Raw genomic sequence first — 22,651 nt, 5'->3', positions numbered from 1 at the left:
CTGTATTTGGCAGTTCTTCTGTAGAGAGATGTCCTACTAAGTTAATAGCCACTAAAGCTACAGGGTGCCAATAAGAATAATAATAGATTTTTCTTATGTCTACTTTAACTCACTTGTTGATTTATCATTGATGAAGTACCAATAACTCCCTAAGTGTTGAGAAATAAATTTGTAACTGGAAGAAAAAGTTTACACATAAAATATTTTGTCACTTAGTAAGATATTTTTATACAACTCTAGAAGCTTATTGGTATTTGGTAAAGAAATTTTAGATAGGAGTAAATTCAATCTATGCTAATATTAGTTTGATGTCTAAATTGTCAGTTAGGAGGTATTGGTACTTCATTGACATTATGTTATTAGTAAAAGTAATTATTATTATGTTGGTAGGTAATAGAATTCAATAAGCTTTGACTAAAGGCAATATCAATTGCTATAACTACATATGTTTTGACTAAATGACTGTATTGGAAAATGGTAAAGGTGTTATTGATGGTAAATGGTAAACTGTTTAGGAAAAAATTAGTAAGAAAAACCAGATAACTTGCATATATTAAAGTTGCTAAGCTAAAAATACTAAAGAAGAATGACTCAAATTTTTGGGATTACCAATAACTATGCATATTCAATTTAGTGAAGGTCATGAAAATCTGTTTTTATTACAATTTTCCTCAACTGAAAATAAACATGTTTTTTACTGTGTGTTGGTCCACAAGCTGTGAACACTTATAATAGTTAAATGTAGTTCAATCCAATGTTTTTTTTTTTTGTTAAAAAAATTAAATCATTAACTATCTTAATTTCAGTTAATAATTAAAAATAATTAGCTTATTCGTTTTGTAACTAGGATGATACACCCATTATTTCCGTTTTACACTATAAGGATTTTTTATTCTTAAAAATGAATGAAAAAGCTATTTAATAAATATTTTTGGTTTATAATAGTTAAAAGTAGTTCAATCCAATGTTTAGTCATTAACTATCTTAATTTCAGTTAATAATTAAAAATAATTAGCTTATTCGTTTTGTAACTAGGATGATACACCCATTATTTCCGTTTTACAATATGGGTAACTATTAATATTCTTAAAAATGAATTAAAAAGCTATTTAATAAATAAATTAAATAAATAAATAATAAAGTCGAAAATAGTATGTATTATATTATCAACATTATTAATAAGATGAGGTAATAATTCTAAATGTGAATATTTTCAACAATTCAAATATTGAAAAACAATAGTTACCTATTAATTATTATACAGATGTATAGAATCAATAAATACTTTTCCTCACTTATGCAACTTACCGTTTATAGAACTGATGACCTGCTTTTCTGCATTAATTTCCTTTTAGGTCAATGTTAGGTACGAAAAACTTAAAACAAATCAATAAAAACAAGAGGTCCACTCAAAGTATAAGCAAATAAATCATCACTTTCATCATTCATATGCTAAAATCCAATTCGAGTGATGGCGCGCGTTTACGCGCGTTTTTCTGACACGTAGTTACTTGTGAGAGTAGCTGTCGTATCATCTCAGAAATACAGAAATATTAATTAGGAAGTGAAGACTTTTGTTCTAATTTGTTTTTAATCTCTAGGGAGATGTTCTGCCTGAAAAGGTGATTTTATTTCTTCCAATACTTACGTAGTCTCGTGACTCTTAAGTTCGGCACTGGTAACCCGAGTTTGGCCGCAGTATAGACAAATCCTTGTTAAACTAATTGGAAAAAAATATTAACTATGCAGATGCCTACATTTTTTTACCTTCGTTAAATTCGCCACGCTAATCGCCATGGTGGTTAGCTAATAAAGATAAGTGCTATTTTACCTCGTTACTTTAAAATAAGGCTTAGTACTCATTGCCATACGAGTACACGCGATTAACTATTATCCGAAAATTATTACCGAGACTAGCAAACCCGGCGAACTTCGTTTTGCCACTAATGATTTTCCCTGTTTTCCTGCAATTTTTCCTGAATTTTCTTTGCTACAAACCTCACGGAGCCCGAGACCTTTCCAACGAATGCAAAACCGTGGAAATCGGTTCGTGAATTCTGGAGTTATAGAGTCAAGAAGGCAAGGCCGCCTTTTTTGTATATAATAGATAAGTAATATCCACTTGAGATTATTACATAATACAAGTAGCTCCTTGATAAATGTTGACAAGTTCACTTAATATACAATGTTATCATTATCAGTTAAGTAGTTATTACGATACTTGTACTTTCTTTATCGGTTTTAATGTTTGTCCAAAACTGAATTAACTATACTATCAATTTGTTCTGAATTGGATTCGTTGTTGGGCGAAGTATGGGTGGATTACAGGCACATAAATGCTTCATATTGAGTGGTCCAGTCACCAATCTCTTCCTTATGTAAACGAAATTAAAAACAGAATTGGCGAAAAGCGTTACCCTTCTCCTCACTGAAGAAAAACAAGATTAAATTACTTTTTAGCCAGCTACATACGTAAATAACACGATAAGGGTTCCTATTAACGTCTTCGATAATACAAAGAGTGGTTCATCATCATAATTTCAGCTTGATATAACTTGAACAAGCAAAGAGTCTGTACATTGACGACGGCGACCGATAAATAGTTACTTGTCTCTGACGATTTGCGTGGGAATGAATGGGGTATAGGCCACAACGCCGGACACACGTGTTAAGCACTTCGAGTCAAACATTTCAATAAACGAGATTTTTATTGTAACTTCCGTGAGACAAACGTTTATTGTTTATAATTTTAGTAGCGGGTTAACAATTGCTTACCGACGCGACGTGTATGATTTGCGTCCGTGTCGTAAGTAACATGCGTTACAGCAAACAATACGAAAGCACTGTATACATAATATTTTAGTTAGGTATGTGAGTTGTTACTTTTCCTTTTCTTTTGACATTGACCTTAAGTTTTGCAGTAAATATTTGGCCACAGTCCCAATGTTATGTAAGGTGTAGGGAATGCATCGCCAGCAAAGTTTTCTTGCCAGTCGCGTCGTGCGTGTCGTGTCGCTTTGGCTAAAAACCGCAGTGTGCACTGCCCCTTATACATTAGCGTGCCGATTACCAACATTTACCCTCAATATACCTTTGAACAGTTTCCTAAACAGTCGTCAATACACGAGTTACGTTATTTTTATTCAAACAATAATGTAGTGTATAGCAGAGGAACGTAATTATATTTACTAACAGTGTAAAGCCAAACATGTGATGATTCTTGATAGATAGCTCGTATCTCAAACTAAACTTATAAGATCGCTGGCCAAACAGATGATTCAAACTCAAGTCAGCGTTGTATAGTGAACGAAGCAAGGTCAGTGGCTACGTGTCTGTAATTTGAGAGTTTATGCAGTTTTTGTGAACAACACCGATAATGAGACGGTTTATTGAAGGATACTGCTAACTAGTGTACGTTTGCTAACGCCCAAAATGAACTAATGAGAAGTGTTAAGAATTTAAAATATGCGGGTGTTATCACAAATTGTTCTAATTATTTTTTATCTGCGCCGAATCTAGTGTTGTTGAACCATTGACGTGTGTTGTGATTCAACAATGAGTCTTATGTGTGAATTTGTAAAGATTTTTAGCATGAGAATTAAGGAACGTGGTGTGGAAGACGGTGACTGATTCGCTTACTGTTTGGGGCAGGCGGAGAGGGAGGCCCAAGAGAACGGGGAGCTTCAGGCGATGTCGGTGCTCGGTTCGTACCCGGACAATCTGTCGCAGGACATGAACACCGACCGGTGAGTGTAGCCTCACAATGCAAATGAACTTCGCGCTGACGTTTAAATGAGTCACCGACAATTTTGGCAGGTATTCTGTATTTGTTGTGACTAAAAACAAATGTACATTAGGGAAACCGATTCGTTTAGCCTTTCTACTGAAAGACAGTTCATATTTAATGTGTGTTATGTAACTCATACTGCTACTGATGTAAGTTGTTAAGAGGTAGGCTTTATTACTTTCGTTCGCTAGATCAATACCACAGCGACGCGACAGTACGTAGGTCCCATTAGTATCAATAGCTGTAGCTCTATAGCATTTTACGCAAAAAATATGTGTGATGTAATCCATTTTCTATGTCAATTTTCCTCTGGGGATTGACGTCACATAATGATAATGTTTTAATTAACATACTTTCAGGTAATTTTATTCCCAAAGGTTTACCAATCCTGTAAATTTTGACGCTTCTTTCATTATTTCGGTTCTCTTTATTCCACAATCGATACTAATGTCTAGTTTTACTGAACAAAATAGGTATTTGTTTCATTAAATAATGTATTTATTTATAAACTCATTGATAAAGCTATTTGCCGGCTTGTTTACATAGATAGATGCATGTTTCCGTTCGATTATTATAATAGTTGGCTTTCATAAAATAATTTTAAAAGCGAGTTGAATTTTCCAATATATTTTCTGTTCTGTTTCCAAAGGCTTAACGAAGAGGTTTACCTAGTTATTAAAGGATAAATTCACAAAATTCACATACATATTTGTCGGTACAATATGTTTTGTTTACCGCCGTATCTACTCAGAGTCATTTAATGGTTACTCAAACCAGTCCTTAGCAATTGTTTTCGGAACAAAATCTTTACTAAGGAATAGTTTAAGTAATCCTTAAATGACTCTGAATACGGTAGTTAGAGTCTGGTTAACTTTCTGTTAATACTAACTGACGGATAATTTGACGTGTTTTGGGCAGATTGTTTCAAAAGATACCTATTATGAAACAGGTTTTTAATGTTTTAATTTAATTTAAAGGTATAATAATTTTACTCACAAATACCTAATAAATAATACACACACTAGGTAAAAGCGATAGTGAATAGTACATTGTTTTTATCACAGTTACTAAATGTTTTATATTAATAACATTCACACTAATTAATTATTGAACTAAACTGTAACTGGTGTAATTTGACTTAATGGCGAAAATAGTAACGGTTTTCCTGTTATCTTAATTGCAAAAAACTGCGTTGTTTTGTTTGAAATCGTATTGTTGGTTCTTTACGGCTAATTTATAGTTACATCGACCCTATTTTATAGTCTAGGTTTTATTTTATTTATTCACGTTTATGATTTGATGCTTTATTGTCACCTTGACTTTGGCTTAAAATACCTAGGTAGGTATGTATTATTGTGAAAGATCTATGCGTTAACTTGGTCTGTGTGTTCAATGCTTACGTCATGCTCCTGTGGTTTTGTGTCGTGTGAAAATATTAAATAGAGGTCAAAGTCTTATATGACAAAATATAAATTGATAGGCTATAATTATTTATAAGTGATGGTAAGGTTTTTTTTATCTGTTCGATCTACTTTTTTTCTCTTCAGACGCACGATATTGCGCTTTTTCGCGCCTTTGCATGACATGATTTTCAAAATGGCGCGCGAACATTGAAATTCAAGCATGTTCTTTTTATGAAACTGGCCGCTTATAAATTTATAGGTGATGGTAAAAAATCTATTAATAAACATTCGTCTATATTTATCTTATTTTGTAAATATTACCTTATGGCAATGTTTATAAGGTCGACATTTGTTTACGATTGCGGCACGTAGATTGAATAAATCGGTTTTCCGAAGTCGACAGCTTGGACGATATTCCTAAGTCGTTTCAGGGAAACGTGATCGATAACGGCCCGTGTCCGACATTTTGTCATTCTTTTGTTTTCCTTATTTGCCTTATCCTTACATTAGTCTTAATAAACACAGAGATGGAGACGTCGCAGTTTATTTTATTTTATATCATAATAGAATTTAATGCAGTTTAAAGATCAAAGTCGTAAACATACGAAGAAGCGATAAAAATGATGAACAACGAACAGAAAGTTATTGGAATGAGGTCGTTGCACTCGTGTATATTAAATTTAAGCATTATAGTGTAGAATCGATGATTTCCGTTAGTAATACATACATGTTTTGCATTAGCAGTCAAACCAGAATAGTAGATGTTCAATATTTTGCAATCAAGTTCATATTACGGGTTATTTAGCTACAGTCGCGAATGATCACTGTACAAACACTAGATGCTAAAGTGCAAAAGTAAATAAATGAGTGATCATTGATGTCACACGGCATATGTTTCTCCAATCAATGTCCTGTCGGGCATTTTACAATTCTAATAGAGTGACGTCATAACCGCAGCTTTGTCTCGCTACTCACAATTGACCAATTGATTCGCAATTCTACTAATCATTGATATAGATATGTACTTTATTGAATTGAAACCTAAGAAAATAGGAAGATAGGATAGATTTTGCCGCTAATTTAGTCCTGTATTAATATTCTTTATAGTAAATACATAGTTGCCTAACGCCTTATTGGCATTGCATTGTGTCCCCAAGTGCAGATTACTTTCAGGGACAATGGTAGCGAAGCTTCAACGCGTCCAGCTGAAGACTTTACATGTGGCGATCCAGCCATAACCCTTGGTCCAAATGGCAATGGCAAACCTCCAGCCAACCATTGCTCGTGAGTAATTTGATCAAACATTTGATCAAACGATTTGTTCGCCGAACTTGTCCTTCGTTTGGCAATGTTTCATACATTACATTATTATCATATCTTTGTATTTTTATATCTACATTACTGCCATTATATTGTCTTGTGTGGTGTGGAATAACGGCATGGGTTTGGCTAACAAATAACGTTTGGCATGTGTGTTAATTTTTTCAAGGGCTTTTTACTTGACCTCCGTCAGGTTTGATAATGAATTTAGTTTGTATCAGTTCTCTACTTAATGTGACTGACAATCATGTGATTAAAAACTGTCTGTTTGTCATGTTCACTTGGTTTAAAAACACGTGGTTTACACGTCGAGGAAGGAAACTCCTTATTAAAATGGCAGAGGCTACTGTTACTCATCGACGACCAGAAATGGTTTACGTAAGGTTTATTAATAAATAGTGATTTGCAAATTATTTAATAAACATATCGTTGTTAAACATGAATTGTAAGGGTCTACTGCCTCAGACGTGTCTTAAATATAATTATTAATTAGTATACTAATGGCCGAAATCAAAATCCCCATGGTGGCGTTTACGGAAAATAATGTGTACCTAATGCCCGAATACTCAATCGTCTCTCAAATATTTAACGGCTGCTCAAATCATTGAGCACGCCGTTAAATTCTAGTTTGGTATGCTCAAACGTCAGTTAACTATTTAAGATCTACTTAAAGTTAAGCAATGCTCAAACCCCAGTTAAATGAAAAAATGGAATACTGAAACGATTATTAAAGTTGAGCATGTAAACTGTAATTACTTAATTGTTCAGACCTCCTCCTAAACGCTGTCTTGTACAAATGAAGTTTGTCATTTCGTGTCCATATTGCCGATATTGCCAAATGCAAGATATGATTTTAGTTCTACTTTGGAGAAAATCTGCATGCAGCAACCATTCGGAAGACGTTCATAGTAGAAGTTATGCTCCACTATTTTATTACACAATACATTTTCAAAACGGTTTTTCCAATATACAGGATAGTGATGGGAGGTATCCTAAATAATCCCTCCCTCACGTTCAACGACGGTGTGCGGTCCATAGACTATGTGCTAGTATGGGAGGCATTTAAAGAGGATGCTTCTACGCCAGAGGCCTACAGGGAGAGGGAGATTTTCGAGCAAAACCTCGAGCTCGAAGGTCTACAACTCGAACGAGAGGCACCTGAAAACTTGTATGGACTGAATTTTGTTAAGGTAAGTTGCTAACGGAATATCTTTTACTTGCAATAGTCTTCTCTAGTCTCTAGTCTAGTCACTAGTTACTAGCTTCAGCCGGCGAATTCGTCCACGTACCCGTTCCCGGATAAAATAATCTACCCCTGTTCCAAATTTCATCTCCATCCTTTCAACTGTTTAGACGTGAAAGATAAACAAACAAACATAAAAACTTTCGCATTTATAATATTATTCTAAATCAAATACATGATGTAAGTGTTCCATATGTAATTCCTATTTATTTTGAACGAAACGTTTTGTTTATTTTGTTAACCGATAGTTTCAGTTGTTTAGTAAATTGAAATAAGTATTAAATTAAATTTCAAATGGATTCGCAACTCGCAAATACTGAATCCGTAACTAGTAGGTACATTCAATTTAAAACTTTAATGACTAGAACAAATAATTTAGACTTTAATTTTTGCACTATGATTCATGCACTACACAGTAAGCTGTATGTATCTACGCATATGGAGACATCGTCGCTTTTTGCTCCAGACTGCAATGTGTCACTACTGATAAACCGTACCCGTCTTGCAGAGATGACGTAACGACTAAATGCCGTACTCAGAGTCACTTAATGGTTACTTTACCCAGTCCTTAGCAATTGTTTTCGATACAAAATCGTTAGTAACTTACTGCCGCAGTCAGGGACATTTAATGATAACTTAAACTATTCTTTATTAACGATTTTGTTCCGAAAACAATTGCTAAGGACTGGGTTAAGTAACAATTAAATGATTCTAAGTACGGCAGTAAGTAACTTAAACTTTAAGTAATCATTAAATGTCTCTGAGTGCGGGAGTAAGTAATTATTGTTTAAGTTGTTAAAGACACAGAACATATAAAGAGAGTAGAAATGAAATAGTTCCTGATTTGTATCAGAACGCGTGTCGCCGTTTCTCCCACCCTTTAATTTCACTACAAGCAAGAGACCAATGTCTGAGCGGATTACCCCCACAAATAAATAACACACATTTAAATCTCGAATTTGCTATTGGTTGTCACACAAACGCAATGACTGCATTTGACGTACACTCTAACACGCATAAAAACTCATGTATGCTAGGGCGAGACAAAGGTCGATTGTTGATATCGATAAAATTTAAGTAATCTTGTTTTTGTTTTACAAGTATTGTTGAATATTGTGAAATTGTATTCATGCGAAATAGAAACTAAGTAATAAAAGTAAAATAAATAAAAAATACATAACTGAATTTTAAAACCAATTTTATTACTCAATAAGTTAAAAATCAGTAAAAAATAAATAAATCATAGGCACTTTTGAACGTCAAAGCAAATATAATAATATTAATAACATCTGTCTGTCGGTCAGCCCTCTAGTGAAGCTATTTGCTCGTTCCAAAGTGTAGATTCCTATGGAGAAGATCGAAGATCTGTTCGTTCGATCTTTTTCAATTAGATTCACAATACAATTCTTGATAACATATGCTTTTCTTTGCAAGTCGATTGCTTGAACTATGTGAGAACAATGTAAAACTAATATTCAGTCAAAGCGATAGAAAAAAACCTTAAGAACAACAAAATTAATACAGTCTGGAGCTGACCAGTCCCAGTTGACAGCGCTCGTTCACCAACATGACACGTACACCAGCACCGCCCAACTCAACCATGTTGCAGGGAATCGAACGATCCAATGCCCGTGCCACCGCCAGTGAGACCTTTGAGTGAGCATGACAACTCTAAGCTGACACAAATGCATTCTACTAGTCTAATTTAGCTAATTACAGGGCTCTCACATTTACAATAATCTGTATAAAGTACAGAACACATTGAAATAACATGGTTATATTATTTCATTTTTTAAATTTACGAAAGATGATATTTTAAATATCGCCATTTTTAGACAAAAAGACTGATTTAAAGAGACTAATTTAAAATTTTCTAAAATAAAATCAGTTTACTTACTGAATTACACATTGCGATATTGTGCGGATAAACGCCTAATTTTAAGTTTCTTTTCCCTGACTTTGTTATTATGTAATTATCAACATCGAAATGTTGCGAACGAAATATGCTACATTTAGTAGGAATCCAGGAGCCCATAGTACAGGTTTTCCTAGTTTGGGTTCCTGAATCCCACCACTTGTCTTTTCAATTGTTTTAAACCTGGTCGTGTAACTTGCTACATAATTTATTATACTATTAATTATTATATAAGCTTAGTTTTTAAGACCAATGTCTGTATAAATATGGTGGAGATAAAAATATACGCAGTTTCTAATCTGTGTGGTGGAACTTGAAAAAAAAAAAATAATTCTACCAGTTGTGTCAATCCACAATTTTGTTACACCTGGATCTGTTGGAAACCTAAAACATAATATTAAAATAAATCATATGTCACATTCTTTAAAAAAATAAAAACATAAAACTCACTCAAAATCTATATTACTAATTAGTCGTAATAAATAATACTTATTATTTAAATTATAAAGTGTGCTATTGATTATAATAGACTGTATCATAGTAACAATCGACATTGATTACAAATTTGCCCAACACTATCGATGTCATAGATTTTGTGGAAATGAACTTTTGTTTCGGTACTCGGGACTCTCGCAATGGACGTCATACATTGCGCGATTGCTCACGTAGTGCAAGATTGTACTCATCTATCGCAAGCAATGTATTACTATTAGTCTGCTTGCGATTATATCGTTTTTGTCTATAAATTTCATAATACTAATGTTATAATTACAAATATCACACGTATTTTTATGTTTTTGGACTTACCGGTGAAAAGAAATTCCTTCTCGTGCTATGCTACACACCTGGTTTCTTTTCCGACACGTTATAATAGCGCAAGACGGCATAATATAATATTTTTGCGGAGATACGTACGCTGTCAAAACATGACAGCGATTGCTAGCCGGTAAGTATGGACATTTGAGCGTTATGACAGCGCGCAGTACGCCGGCTCGCACCCTCGGCACGCGTGGCCCGCCCACAAGGCCAATCCAGTCTCTTTCTTTTATCCATGGTTAAAGAGTTAGTTTGGTTTAAGAAACAGTTATCGAAATATGATGTTCCTTAATCAGCTTTCACGATACCCGCAGGGAGAGTCGAAGCAGTGGCATATTACATATAATGTTCCTATTATTATTAATTTATGAAGTTACCACTTTGCCGGCACATTAGTGACGCGTATAATAGGACAATCGATTAATTAATTGATAACTAATTTATGTGGTTAATAATACCGAATTATATCTTTCATGTCTGTGTGTATTTATTTACCTACTAGCCCACGGTTTTCCACGCGTTCCCGTGGGATAAAAACCGTATGTGATGAAGGCGTGAGAAGTCATTGGATGATTATCCCACCTAAAAACAAATCTTCTTGATCTTTCCATGTATTTTCTTCCAGATCCACGCTCCCGTGTCAGTGTTGAGAGACTACAGTGAGATTCTCAAGCTTAGGATGCCGATGAAGGTAATTATTATTTAGTACTACTTCTAAACTAAACTACTAATGATCTCTTAGGCGCAGGACTCGTGTTATGGCTTTATATGGTTCTAGACAAGGGCTTCGCTTCAGGTAGAAGACAAAGATACCTTACTTGTTGATGTTGTTCTTCAATTTGTGTCTGAACGTAATTCGATTTTGAGATGTGGCCTTCGAAACTGGCGTTGTTGTTAAAGCAAAGAACTTTGGCTATACGTACGAGTATGTCTTCTTATTGTCTTGTAATGTATTCTAGTTGTCTACGACAAATTCTGCTTGTGTATTGTTGTTATGAAACTTATTATGCAACGTATTCAGTAAGCAAACATACAAATAAGAGTTGCTCTAAAAGCTGATCTTTTGAACTAAGTCAAAGACAAAATTATTTATTTCAAATAGACCGGGAAGGCAGTTTTGAAAGTCAAAGCAAATATTATAATATAAAAAAAAAATATCTGCCAGTCTACGGACTTTACGCACGTCTCCAGAAAATCGAATTACGCTCAGACATATATCAAAACAGTACGTACAATAGTTTCCTTTGAACGTTTGTTAGGCTGTGGTCTGGTTGAAGTGGAGCGACAGTGACTGCGGGCAACTCTTGATCGACAAGTTCACCGCACGTTTTGGTCCACATTCGGTACTGTGGGAGTATTTTGTAAGTTGGGCGCGATGCTTTGCGTTCACAGCTAGCTAGAGAGCAGTTTGCTTTGGAGCTGTTCAATACGCGGCTGATATTCACTTTTTGATATTTGCTCTGTATAAGTGAGCAACTTGAGCCTCGGCCCGTCAGCGAAATATGTTGTTATGATCAAGGACATTTTTGGCCTAAGAACGAAACATCTGGAAGTTGGCTCTATAACAGGCTCTCTTTATAATGTTGAAGTAAAGAAATATGGCCACGATTTATAGGTCTAGCTTGCAATCCGAACATGTTTTAACATGTCGTCTTTTATTTGCTACACAATGCGTGATGGGAATCTTTAAACTTGGTTTACCGTCACTTGAAGATTGTCTAAAGCCGTGTGCTTTCCATCAGAGCGAAGTCGCTCTGTTTGGCAAGATTTCGCTCTCGCTGTCGCCTTGCCTCAATGTCGTGACAATATAGCCTTTAAAAATATATTAGCTTTCCTATAACTGTTGAGGAACAAAGTTGATCAGTAAGGTTAGACCTAATACAATTTTTTTTCAGATCCAATGGGTTTTTTAATAACTTGACTATGTTATTTAGTTTCATCGTGTGTTTAGTTACGTATAGAGCGACACTAGTATAAGAATGTTAACAAATGCATTAGTTGTGTTGTATCGGATGTCGATATTAGATGTTTGTTGATGTTGTTGGCACAGCACTAATATGTCGTGTATAGTTTATTGTCCTAGACACACTTAATCATGATGAATGTTTTACAAATCGCCTAGAAATAATAGTTTAGACAAGTATCAAAATTATTTTCTTAAAAAATATAATAAAAAAAAGCTGAAAAAGCTGAACATCAACCTGCAATAGAAATTGAACCATAACACAACAAAATAAAGTTCCAAATCACATACATCAGTCCTTGTTGTGTACTAACTAAGGCACAGTGTACACTGCACGCACGGTGTTATAACTGCATCACGTAATGTGTTATAGGATTGCAGTAAGATAAAGAAGTCTGGTCAGGCGAATGCGATAGTGCAGGCAGCATTGTATATGTCTAAGGTATGCATCAGGTATGAGCATGGCTTTGCTAACTTGGCGCTTGGCTGGGCTCGTATGTTTTTGTATGTCATGTTCGTATGTTCCGACGATGTGTACGCGGTTTTATAGTCGTCGCTTAAGTTTTGTTGTTCTAAGCTACAGATTGAAGATTTAAGAAAAAAAATTTTGACCTACGGAATAGATGACTTTAAAAAAAAACTTTTTTTGTAAAATCTTAATATAGGTGTTACTTGAATTAAATTAATTAAAAAAAGGCAAAATTTCATCTCAATGCTCAATGTAAAAGTAATTTTAAGAGTATAGGGTAAAGTTACATTTTGCATAATTCATTTTATGCGTAATTTTATTTAAAAAAGTCCATATTAATATTGTGATAAATACCGTACCGTATTATTTTTCTTATTTATGTGTAAAATGCAAATACAAACATTGACAGGTTCAGAGCTAACTACCGTACTCGGAGACATTTAATGATTACTTAAACTATTCCTTAGTAACGATTTTATATTGACAACAGTTGCTAAGGACTGGGTTAAGTAACCATTATATTACTCTGAGTACGGCAGTAAGTTTAGGAAAAATTGGTGGTGGATATTTTTTGTAGTTCTAACTTAAATTGTAAAATGAAAAACTGTTGTTGTTTCCTTTTGTAAATATGTACTGTATTAATTTATTTTGTGTTCGTCTTATCATTATTATGATATAAAACCTTAGTTCTGGCCTTTTTAAAAGGTAGTGTTGCTACCAATAATTTAATGTTTCAAAGGAAATAAGGTTAAACATAATGTAATTAGTTTCAGAACTAAACATTTCCAATATCAGGTGCTAGTTGTTTGTGTATTAACCGAAAATTACTGCTATCTTACATACGAAGCGAAAAAAGACATTCTAGAATGTTCTTAATTTTATTCTAATAGTGTGACAGAGATAGCAATAGTTTTTGATGAACGAATGATGTAATAGTATGGCTAACTGAGGGCGCAGTTCGAGTTTTTTTTACGTTAACCTGATCGTAACCTTACCACGTTTAGCCCTCTAATTGGCCATCTCCAATTTACCAACCAATCAGAGGGTGTTTATAAGCGGAAAACGAATGTTTCGAATTTGAAAAAAAAAAACCTCGCTCTAAGCCCTTTAGAGGTGTTTGGTAAATCTTTGTTTCACTCAAAATTAACAATTTCTTACTAATTGGCACTTATTGTTAAAATATTTGTTCTAATTTTATAATTATACACAAACACGATATAGTTTCATTCAAAAATGTAAATAACATGCTACTCTTGAGCTGTGTCATTTCTACAAAGTACAATCGGCAAACGTTTTAGAGCCAATAGTCGTTAATACTTTGATTTTGACACTAATCGGTAAGAATCATTGTGGTATTGGACTTACTAGATAAATGCAAATTATGCAATACATACATAGATTCATGTAACACGTTTTCATGCAGTAACATCCGATATTTTTGTCGTTTGTACTTAGTATACATTTCTAATTAATAAAAAAAAAAACACTGTAGTGAGATGACGCACTACATCTATTTATTTATTCTTAAGATTTTAATGTACCTAATGCTGTTCATTTATAAAAAAAATGATAATAGGAAAATTCATATTAAAAATAAATGTGCTACTGCCAGCTAATCATTGCTTGACAAAAATGAATACACTAATAACTTTATGTATCCCAAAATTGTATTACACTTCAAATCTAATTTACGGACTATAATATACAATAATTTTAATATACAATACTTGATAATTTCAATGCATTTAAAACAAAATAAGTAATTGATATAAAAAAATAAAATTATACAAAATCAATAAGGAATAAATAAAATAAGCTTCTAAAGCTAACTCACACAAAGATTTACAACCTTATTACAAGATGAGAAGGTTGGATTTATAAAGGGTATTTAAATCAGAGTACCAAATATAGATTTCCAACCTTATTCCTTTGTAATAAGTTTGAAAGTCTAACAATAAGGTACTAAGTTTCCATGCTTGGCGTATTAGTTCACAGCTTTGAAAGACGTGCATGAGAAGACGAATAGTTTGGTGGAACAAGTGGACGCGTGCTGGGACCGGTTCATGTCGAAGATACGCGTCGATACTGACATGTTCCCCGAGAGGAAACACCGACTCACCGCCATTTATTCGAAGGACAAGGAATATTTGTAAGTATTATTATTACTTTATATTACGATTTTTTTATTATTTTTTTTGTGGTGGGAAAATCATCCAATGAGTTCTCCCGCCTTGGGTGAGGCGGGAGGGAGTGTCAGACTCTTACTGACTAAAAACCACCCCGTTCCTACTCCTGCTTTTCGAACCGGAGCTCCGGTAAACCCGTTAGGTAGTCCGCAACTTCGGACTTTATATTAAGATAGGGACACAAAACAGCATTTATTACTAGCCCATATTATAATATCATTCACACAAAAATAGAAAAACGTCAATGAGTTTCGAAGAAAACCTCTTACACATTCAAATGTACAGCGTAACCTCTTTATATGCCTATAAAGAGGTTACATTACAAATAAAGATAACATGATAACGTTGATTTTTTTTGAGTTATTCATACTTGCTAATCTTATACAAAGAGATTTAAGGACTAAGTTTTATGACCAAATTCAAAATAATCAGACAAAACTAACATTTGTTACAGATATGTACGAAATGTGTGATTTTTTACATACATCCTTCATGTTTTCCTATTTAATATTAATCTTAAAACCCTGTATTGGTATTTGGTTTACCCATGTTACGTAGATAAATTGAACGAAAATTTAGAAAATTTAGGTCGCACTAATTTGTTCATTTTTCAAAAGCATATTACTATGTCACAGACTTAAAAAAGGAGGTTTTCAGCACAGAGGTTGTACTGCGATGTGAAATCTTTAGTCACACACACACACACATACATGTGCTTTATGAATCACTATTCACTAGTCGACCCACAATAGTTGAGACGCCTCGCAGTGCCATTACGTCCTATTATATACAATTGCAACGAATACAATTTCAATAAGTGTTCAGCACTACTTCACTTTAAATACATATACTTAAATGAGTTAGTTTTGTCGCATCTACATATGGCAAATAATTTGAGTGACTGTTTTGTGGATAGTAATAAGTTGACACCTACTAACACCAATTTCTATTTAAAAAATTGTGTTTCACTGCCGAATTTTGTTGAGTTTAATTCTCATGTAGTGAAGTATCATTGGGGTTTTCTATTTCTGTATTACAATTTAGAAATAGTAGAGGTGTGACAATAAAATAGTTCGTAGATTATACAGTGTCCCCTATTTATCCTAAAGTCGTTTCCAAACACGCGATCTAAAAATCATTACGGTAGGCTTATGTTTACCTGTAGACGTATTGTGACTGATATAATTAACTAGCTACTTCCGCGCGGTTTCACCCGCTCTGCTTGGCTGCTATTGGTCATAGCGTGATGTTTTATAGCTTATAGCCTTCCTCGATAAATGCACTATTCAACACAAAAAGAAATATTCAAATCGGATCAGTAGTTCCAGAGATTAGCGCGTTCAAACAAACAATCAAACAAATACTTCAGCTTTATAATATTAGTATTAGTATAGATAATGAATCTTTTATATATTAATTCCAGATTCGACACGACAGCTGAATGCTTCTGGACGCCTTCCATTCGTTCCCGCATCGTCCAGTTCATTCTAGACAGGAAGAAGTTCTCAATGGCTGATAATGATGACTTCGCCTTTGGCATCACAAGACTGATATCTAATTGTACTTATAGCGCTGCCTACCCACTACACGATGTGAGTTACATTTTATGTTTAAAAATATACAACGTGTAACAAAATACCCATATACATCAAGAAGCACTGAAGAATACAGGTTGAATAGAATCTCTACACAAAGTTTCAGCTTAAAATACGACAAAAAAAAAATATTGGTACCAAATGCTTGGTGTCGCATGATTCTTGCTTTTAAAATCATACAAACGTGTCACAACACTACAGGGGTCATTCGCTAATATTACGAAACGTTTCTTCTGTTAATCTGGTCGCCTAGTTCCATGAAAACATGAGTTTAAAAGACCCTTCTCGTATCGTTTGTTATGTTATCTAGAAACCGTGCACTTGATATGTATACCCCCCTTTTGTTACACCGTGTATATGTAGGACTTTCTTGAGTGAAGACTTGTGTTGAGTTTATTCTTAGGCAACAATAGACGCGCGATAAGTGATGCGCAAAGTTGCGCATGTTTTGCAATCTTGCTCAACGGCATACAACGTGTGTGTGGGAGTGGTTCTGTGTATAGATAGACAAATGTGTTAGGCAACGGTCTGCTGCAACATGTTGAATATTGTATCATTCCTTTTTATCTCAAAAACACATACATTCGACAATTTACCATAGTAAGATAATGCACCGATTACAAAAAAAGAACGTAACAGAGGTGCTTTATCAAATACATAAAGATATTGTAGAATGTTGTTGTTACAGGGTGATCTCAAAACTCCCGGGTCCATGCGCTACCTCTTGTATACAGAGTGGGCCGCCGTCTCCAAATGTATCAAGTACCAACCTCTAGACTACGTCAAGGATTATTTTGGAGTTAAAATAGGTACGTGGTATTTATTAATATTTTAATGTCATTGAATTAGAATGTTGTGTTTGTCAAGTAATATTGTACACGAAGGCTATTTATTAACATCTGTGCTTGTATACCTAATGTAAATGTATGTGTAACAATTGTAGACAAACCAATAAATAAATAAATAAATGAGTTAGGATTTGTTTTTGAGTGTGGCAAATTTTACAATGTCTGCTCCCGCCTTGGGTGAGGTGAGAGTGAGAAGGAGTGTTAGGATCTTGCTGACTAAAAACCACTCCTTTCGTACTCCTGCTTTGAGCCGCAGCCCGGTAACCTCGTTAAGTCCCCGGCTTCGGATTTAAGGTGCGAACTGAGCATACAAACACCAGATGGTAACCAATCTGCGCCGCCCATAATATCCCCCAATTCTAACACCGTTGCGGGTATAATTGGGGGAGAGGGATTGAGCCTCCAGTAACCTTACCCACACGATTAAAACATATTTTGTTAACAACGATTAAAATGTAATGAACGATTGCTGATCGATTTTCTTTCGCCTTGAAATATTGAATCAATCAAATTACTATCGACTTTATGGTTTTCAGCATTGTTAGTGCTAATCGCAGCCTGTTATATTGCAGTGAAATATAGCGATTTTATTATACATTGTCGTTAGTTAATCGGTTCGAATTCCTTAATACTATTGATTGTGTATTTGTCTTGTTTCAGGTTTATACTTCGCTTGGCTCGGTTTCTACACGCACATGCTCATACCGGCTTCTATAGTAGGCTTGATATGCGTCATCTACTCCGCTGCTACTGTTTACGATAATACACCTAGGTGAGTCAAATGATATTAGTTCTTAATGCTACTGTATTAAAGTTTAGTTTTCTGAAAACTTGAATAGTTTTATGGGCAGATACTAAATCCTTTCGTTTGACACATTTACTCTTGACAAATTAGGCTATAACTCACAATGCACTATTATTATTAGAGTTAAGTGTGAAAATGCTTAGTGTTTAATTATTTTTTAAAAAAATTTGCATTTTCTTCTGTGTCGTGGGTGCGTTTACAAACATACAATTTGACATACACATCACACCCAGACCCGAAACAACAATTTGTGGATCACACAAAGAATTGCTCCGTGCGGGAATCGAACCCGCTACACGTTCCACGGCAGCCAGTTGCCCAGCCACCGCACCAACCTTGCAGTCATAATAAATATGCTGTACTTTTATACTAGCTTCTACTATTGGCTTTGCGTGCGGTACAAGAGTAAAAAGTAAAAATAGTCTCTGTGTTATTCGAGATTAATTAATAATTTACCCTCTGTCTCAAACATCGAGATCTGTTTGTTTAGTAGTTATTGTGTCAAAGAGTAACCAATATATGCATATACATTTATACGTCCTCATAAACTTTCACATTTATAATCATCATCATAATGAATTATGGAAAATACACCGTATGGTAGTATCGCAATAAAATAAAGAACGATATTACTTCTCGTTCCAGTGAAGACGTGTGCAACTACAACTCGTCAGTGAAGATGTGTCCGCAGTGCGATTATTTCTGCGACTACTGGGACCTGAAGGCGACGTGCGTACAGTCTCGGATCACCTACCTCTTTGATAACCCCACCACCGTGTTCTTCGCTATATTCATGAGCTTTTGGGGTGAGTTATTCAATTTATTTTATTCTAACTATGACTTTTAAATCGGAAATTCCACTAATGATTTCCCGCCGTAAGATTTTTGATTATAATCTTGTTTTAAGATTAGCTCTAGATGATTGTCGCACAAGTCAATTGTTTTTTACCAATTTTAGTTTTGGTATCGAAACAATTATTCTCTTTAATTTATAAAATTATTGCCCTACTAGGCAAAGAATGACTTCGAGGTCGGCTCTAAGTCTTAGTATTCTTAAACGATCAACGTTGATGTGTTCGCATCAATTTGTAAAAGAAATCTCCACTTGAGTATCGTTTAGGGAACAGAGAGTAAAGTTCCCTAAGAAAAGGAGGATCCGCCGACCAGGCGAGGTGATCGTGGCTGGCGGGCTTTCTGCCCAACTGTTGTTCGTTGGGATTTTCTATCCGTGTTAATTCGCATGTAAACTTCATATGTGCGATGCAGGATATTTATGACGTCATCCGTTGATTTGCTCGTCGATAGTCTATGTGCGACTTATCTGTCATCTGTCACTTGTCAGAGTGTCGCCACAGATTCAGCTAAATGTCAGTCTTTTATCTTCAGTCCTTCACAACTGTCATACTAAACCACCTTTTAATTGTTCAGGAGCCTGTTTCTTGGAGCTCTGGAAGCGATATTCCGCCGAGATGACACATCGCTGGGACCTCACCGGTTTCGACGTGTACGAGGAACATCCGCGGCCGCAGTATCTCGCACGACTGGCACATGTTAAGAGAACACAGGTATGGTTGATAAATGATAAATGATATTTATTTCTGTAAATAGATTATAAAATAACACTTTTACACGTCAATATTTCAAATAGCTAGATGAGGCCGGCATTTCCTATCCGACTACTCTGAGAAGAAATGCCGAAACAAACTCAGAGGTCATAGTCTCTTTTAAAGTCCAGACAAAATCAATTAGAGATGTCGGAGAACCGTGCAAGAACTTGTTTATGGGAGTTGGAACTTGTTTATGGGATAGGCCGCCAATTACTGCAGGTCGCTTCTAACTGGCCTATCTGGAAGTCATTGGGGGAGGCTTATGTTCAGCATTGGACATAAGCCTCCCCTGTGTATGTGTGTGAAGTGATGGTGATGATGACGCCGGCAAATGTACAGATGAGTTAGCTGATGGTAAGCAAGGCGCCGCCCATGGACATTGGACACTCGACTCTAAAGGGGCTTAAAAAGTCTGTTGCTGATCTTTGCGGGTGGGGTATAGGGTAGTTGGGTCTTTCGTAACCTCATTCACGCGGTGACACAACACAAGCGTTGCTTCACGCCAGTTTTCTGTGTATCACTCTCACCGAACCGTCTCATAATTCTAAAGTTACGAATGTATTTGTTACTTACAGCTAACTTGTCATATTTTCAGTTAAACGTGGTAACAGGAGAAAGGGAACCAATGGTACCATTCTGGCGCATGCGTCTCCCAGCAACCCTAATGTCGTTCAGTGTAGTCGCGCTACTGGTCCTAATGGCTCTAGCCACGGTACTAGGGGTGGTCCTATATCGCATGTCCCTTTTGGGCGCCACAATATTGCGGAATGGAAATGCTCTAACTACGTACAACCCTATAATGTTTACGACTGCGACGGCTGCCTGCATCAATTTGTGCTTCATTTGCTTGTTCAATTATGTAAGTATAGTTGATTATTTTTTGTTATTGGTATTGGTCCCATTTGGGCGCCAATATATTTTAATGATGGGAAATGCTCTTTTTGAGATGCTATATCGCGTCTATTCCTCGTAACTGTTTATAGATTTTTTAGTTGTATGTATGAATTTATGACTGCAGTTTCATAAGTCTAAAAATTGTGTTCAAAATGTTTTCATACTGAGTCCCATTTGAGCGCCAATTCGAAACTTATATTTCACAAATTATTATTAATTTAAACGTTACTTGTGCCTTTGCAATGACAACTATAACTTAAATAAATTGTCCACTATTTTAATTCTCATATCCTAATCAACACAATATTTTTTTACCAGGTCTACCAGTACTTAGCAGAATGGTTAACAGAAAAGGAACTCTTGCGCACACAGACAGAATTCGATGACTCTTTAACTCTGAAGATATATTTACTGCAGTTTGTGAACTATTATGCGTCTATATTTTATATAGCGTTCTTTAAAGGCAAGCTTATCGGTCGACCGGGAGATTACGTGCGGTTGTTTGGACATAGACAAGAAGAGGTAAGGGGTTTTTACAATATTGCATTAAATTTTTGTATAATAAATACTATTTTTTTATACGATCGGTTAACTTTTGTGAGCTGAGTGAATAGTAGTGTTAGTTGAGCCTCTTTAGCACTTCAAGGTATAGTGCTATTGAAGTTTTGACATTTTCAGTACACAGTACGGAGTTTAAACTAGTATGTTATGTTTTAGTATAGATTCCCATCAGTTTAGATGGGATTTGAAATTATCCATTCAGGTTGTTACAAGTTACAACTCTGAGGTATGAAACTATTCAGTATGAAGATAATATACATGCAATGAAACAAAAATACATGAATAAATATATAATAGACATATAATATAGTAAAATAATCCCTTATTTTCTAAGCAATAAGGTCGATTATCCATTTTACACCTAATTATTGTGATTGCAGTGTGCCCCAGGCGGTTGTCTACTAGAGCTATCGATCCAGCTGGCGATCATAATGGTGGGCAAGCAGTTCATTAACACCATCGTGGAGATGCTGATGCCGTACTTACTCAAGTGGTGGTACATCATCAGGACTATTGGGAGGAAACGACAGTGAGTCTCCAAGAAATTTGTACTTTACTTTTTTTTTGCAGTTTGATAAGTCGAGACCGACCCCAATTATAACCAAACTAGTTTCAAATAGGACGAGTAAAACCAGTGATCAAATTCAAACAAACAAATTCTTCAGCTTTATATTATGGTTTAAGTTTTAACCGATTTACATATTTTTTTTTGTTCTGTTATTTGGGGTTGGTATTAAAATGGTTTAAACTGTTTTAAGTTCAGTGAAAATATTGTTTGAGTGGACGTGTTAACTAGGTCGAATTAAAGTGTGTAAGAACATTCATTGATATTATTTTTTTCTTCGAAATCAAAAGAGGTAGAGAAAATCACTTTAGAGAGTAATTTTGGGGTTCGAATTGCGTCAACGCGATGCTCGTCGCGACGGAAATTGCGTACAATGCTGTTCATGACTATGAGCCCCTGGCGTGGCTTGAAACTAGTCGAGTTACCTGGTTAAACAGTTACGCCCGTTAGTTGTACAAAATAATTGATTATAATTTATATTTAACTCAGTTGTAATTGTATTGTTTGTATTTATTACAGAATAAAGAGTCCTTTGCAATGGGTGAAGGACTTCAAACTGGTCGACTTCGGTAACATGGGCTTGTTCCCTGAGTATTTGGAAATGGGTGAGTGAAATACTTTCAAAACTTATTTCATTTGAACAATGGTTTTCATTTCAATTAATTACTGAATAA

The 22,651-nt window shown here is 35.0% G+C and overlaps 1 protein-coding gene across 8 annotated transcripts in view; it reads left to right on the top strand.

Moving 5' to 3' along the window:
* LOC118262208 (anoctamin-1) overlaps positions 1–22,651 on the top strand; it is a 36,648-nt gene that overhangs the window by 1,237 nt on the left and 12,760 nt on the right. For 2 of the 8 annotated variants that reach the window (XM_035573382.2, XM_035573385.2), the window contains exons 2-16: positions 3,652–3,746; positions 6,364–6,474; positions 7,484–7,700; positions 11,110–11,175; positions 12,821–12,889; positions 14,905–15,065; positions 16,526–16,694; positions 17,386–17,506; positions 18,206–18,317; positions 18,996–19,156; positions 19,779–19,915; positions 20,553–20,816; positions 21,170–21,373; positions 21,793–21,941; positions 22,497–22,582. In XM_035573382.2, the coding sequence (XP_035429275.2) occupies positions 3,652–3,746; positions 6,364–6,474; positions 7,484–7,700; positions 11,110–11,175; positions 12,821–12,889; positions 14,905–15,065; positions 16,526–16,694; positions 17,386–17,506; positions 18,206–18,317; positions 18,996–19,156; positions 19,779–19,915; positions 20,553–20,816; positions 21,170–21,373; positions 21,793–21,941; positions 22,497–22,582 (2,122 nt within the window). Of the gene's footprint in view, positions 1–2,999; positions 3,317–3,651; positions 3,747–6,363; positions 6,475–7,483; positions 7,701–11,109; positions 11,176–12,820; positions 12,890–14,904; positions 15,066–16,525; positions 16,695–17,385; positions 17,507–18,205; positions 18,318–18,995; positions 19,157–19,778; positions 19,916–20,552; positions 20,817–21,169; positions 21,374–21,792; positions 21,942–22,496; positions 22,583–22,651 lie in introns of those variants that run through there. The other 6 variants (XM_035573388.2, XM_035573390.2, XM_035573384.2 and 3 more) reach the window with 6 other exon arrangements.

Source organism: Spodoptera frugiperda, chromosome 12 (genome assembly GCF_023101765.2).
Source record: "Spodoptera frugiperda isolate SF20-4 chromosome 12, AGI-APGP_CSIRO_Sfru_2.0, whole genome shotgun sequence".
NCBI classification, from domain to species: Eukaryota; Metazoa; Arthropoda; class Insecta; order Lepidoptera; family Noctuidae; genus Spodoptera; species Spodoptera frugiperda.
Note: the sequence above shows the minus strand (reverse complement) of the source record. Positions and strands in the feature narration are given on the sequence as shown.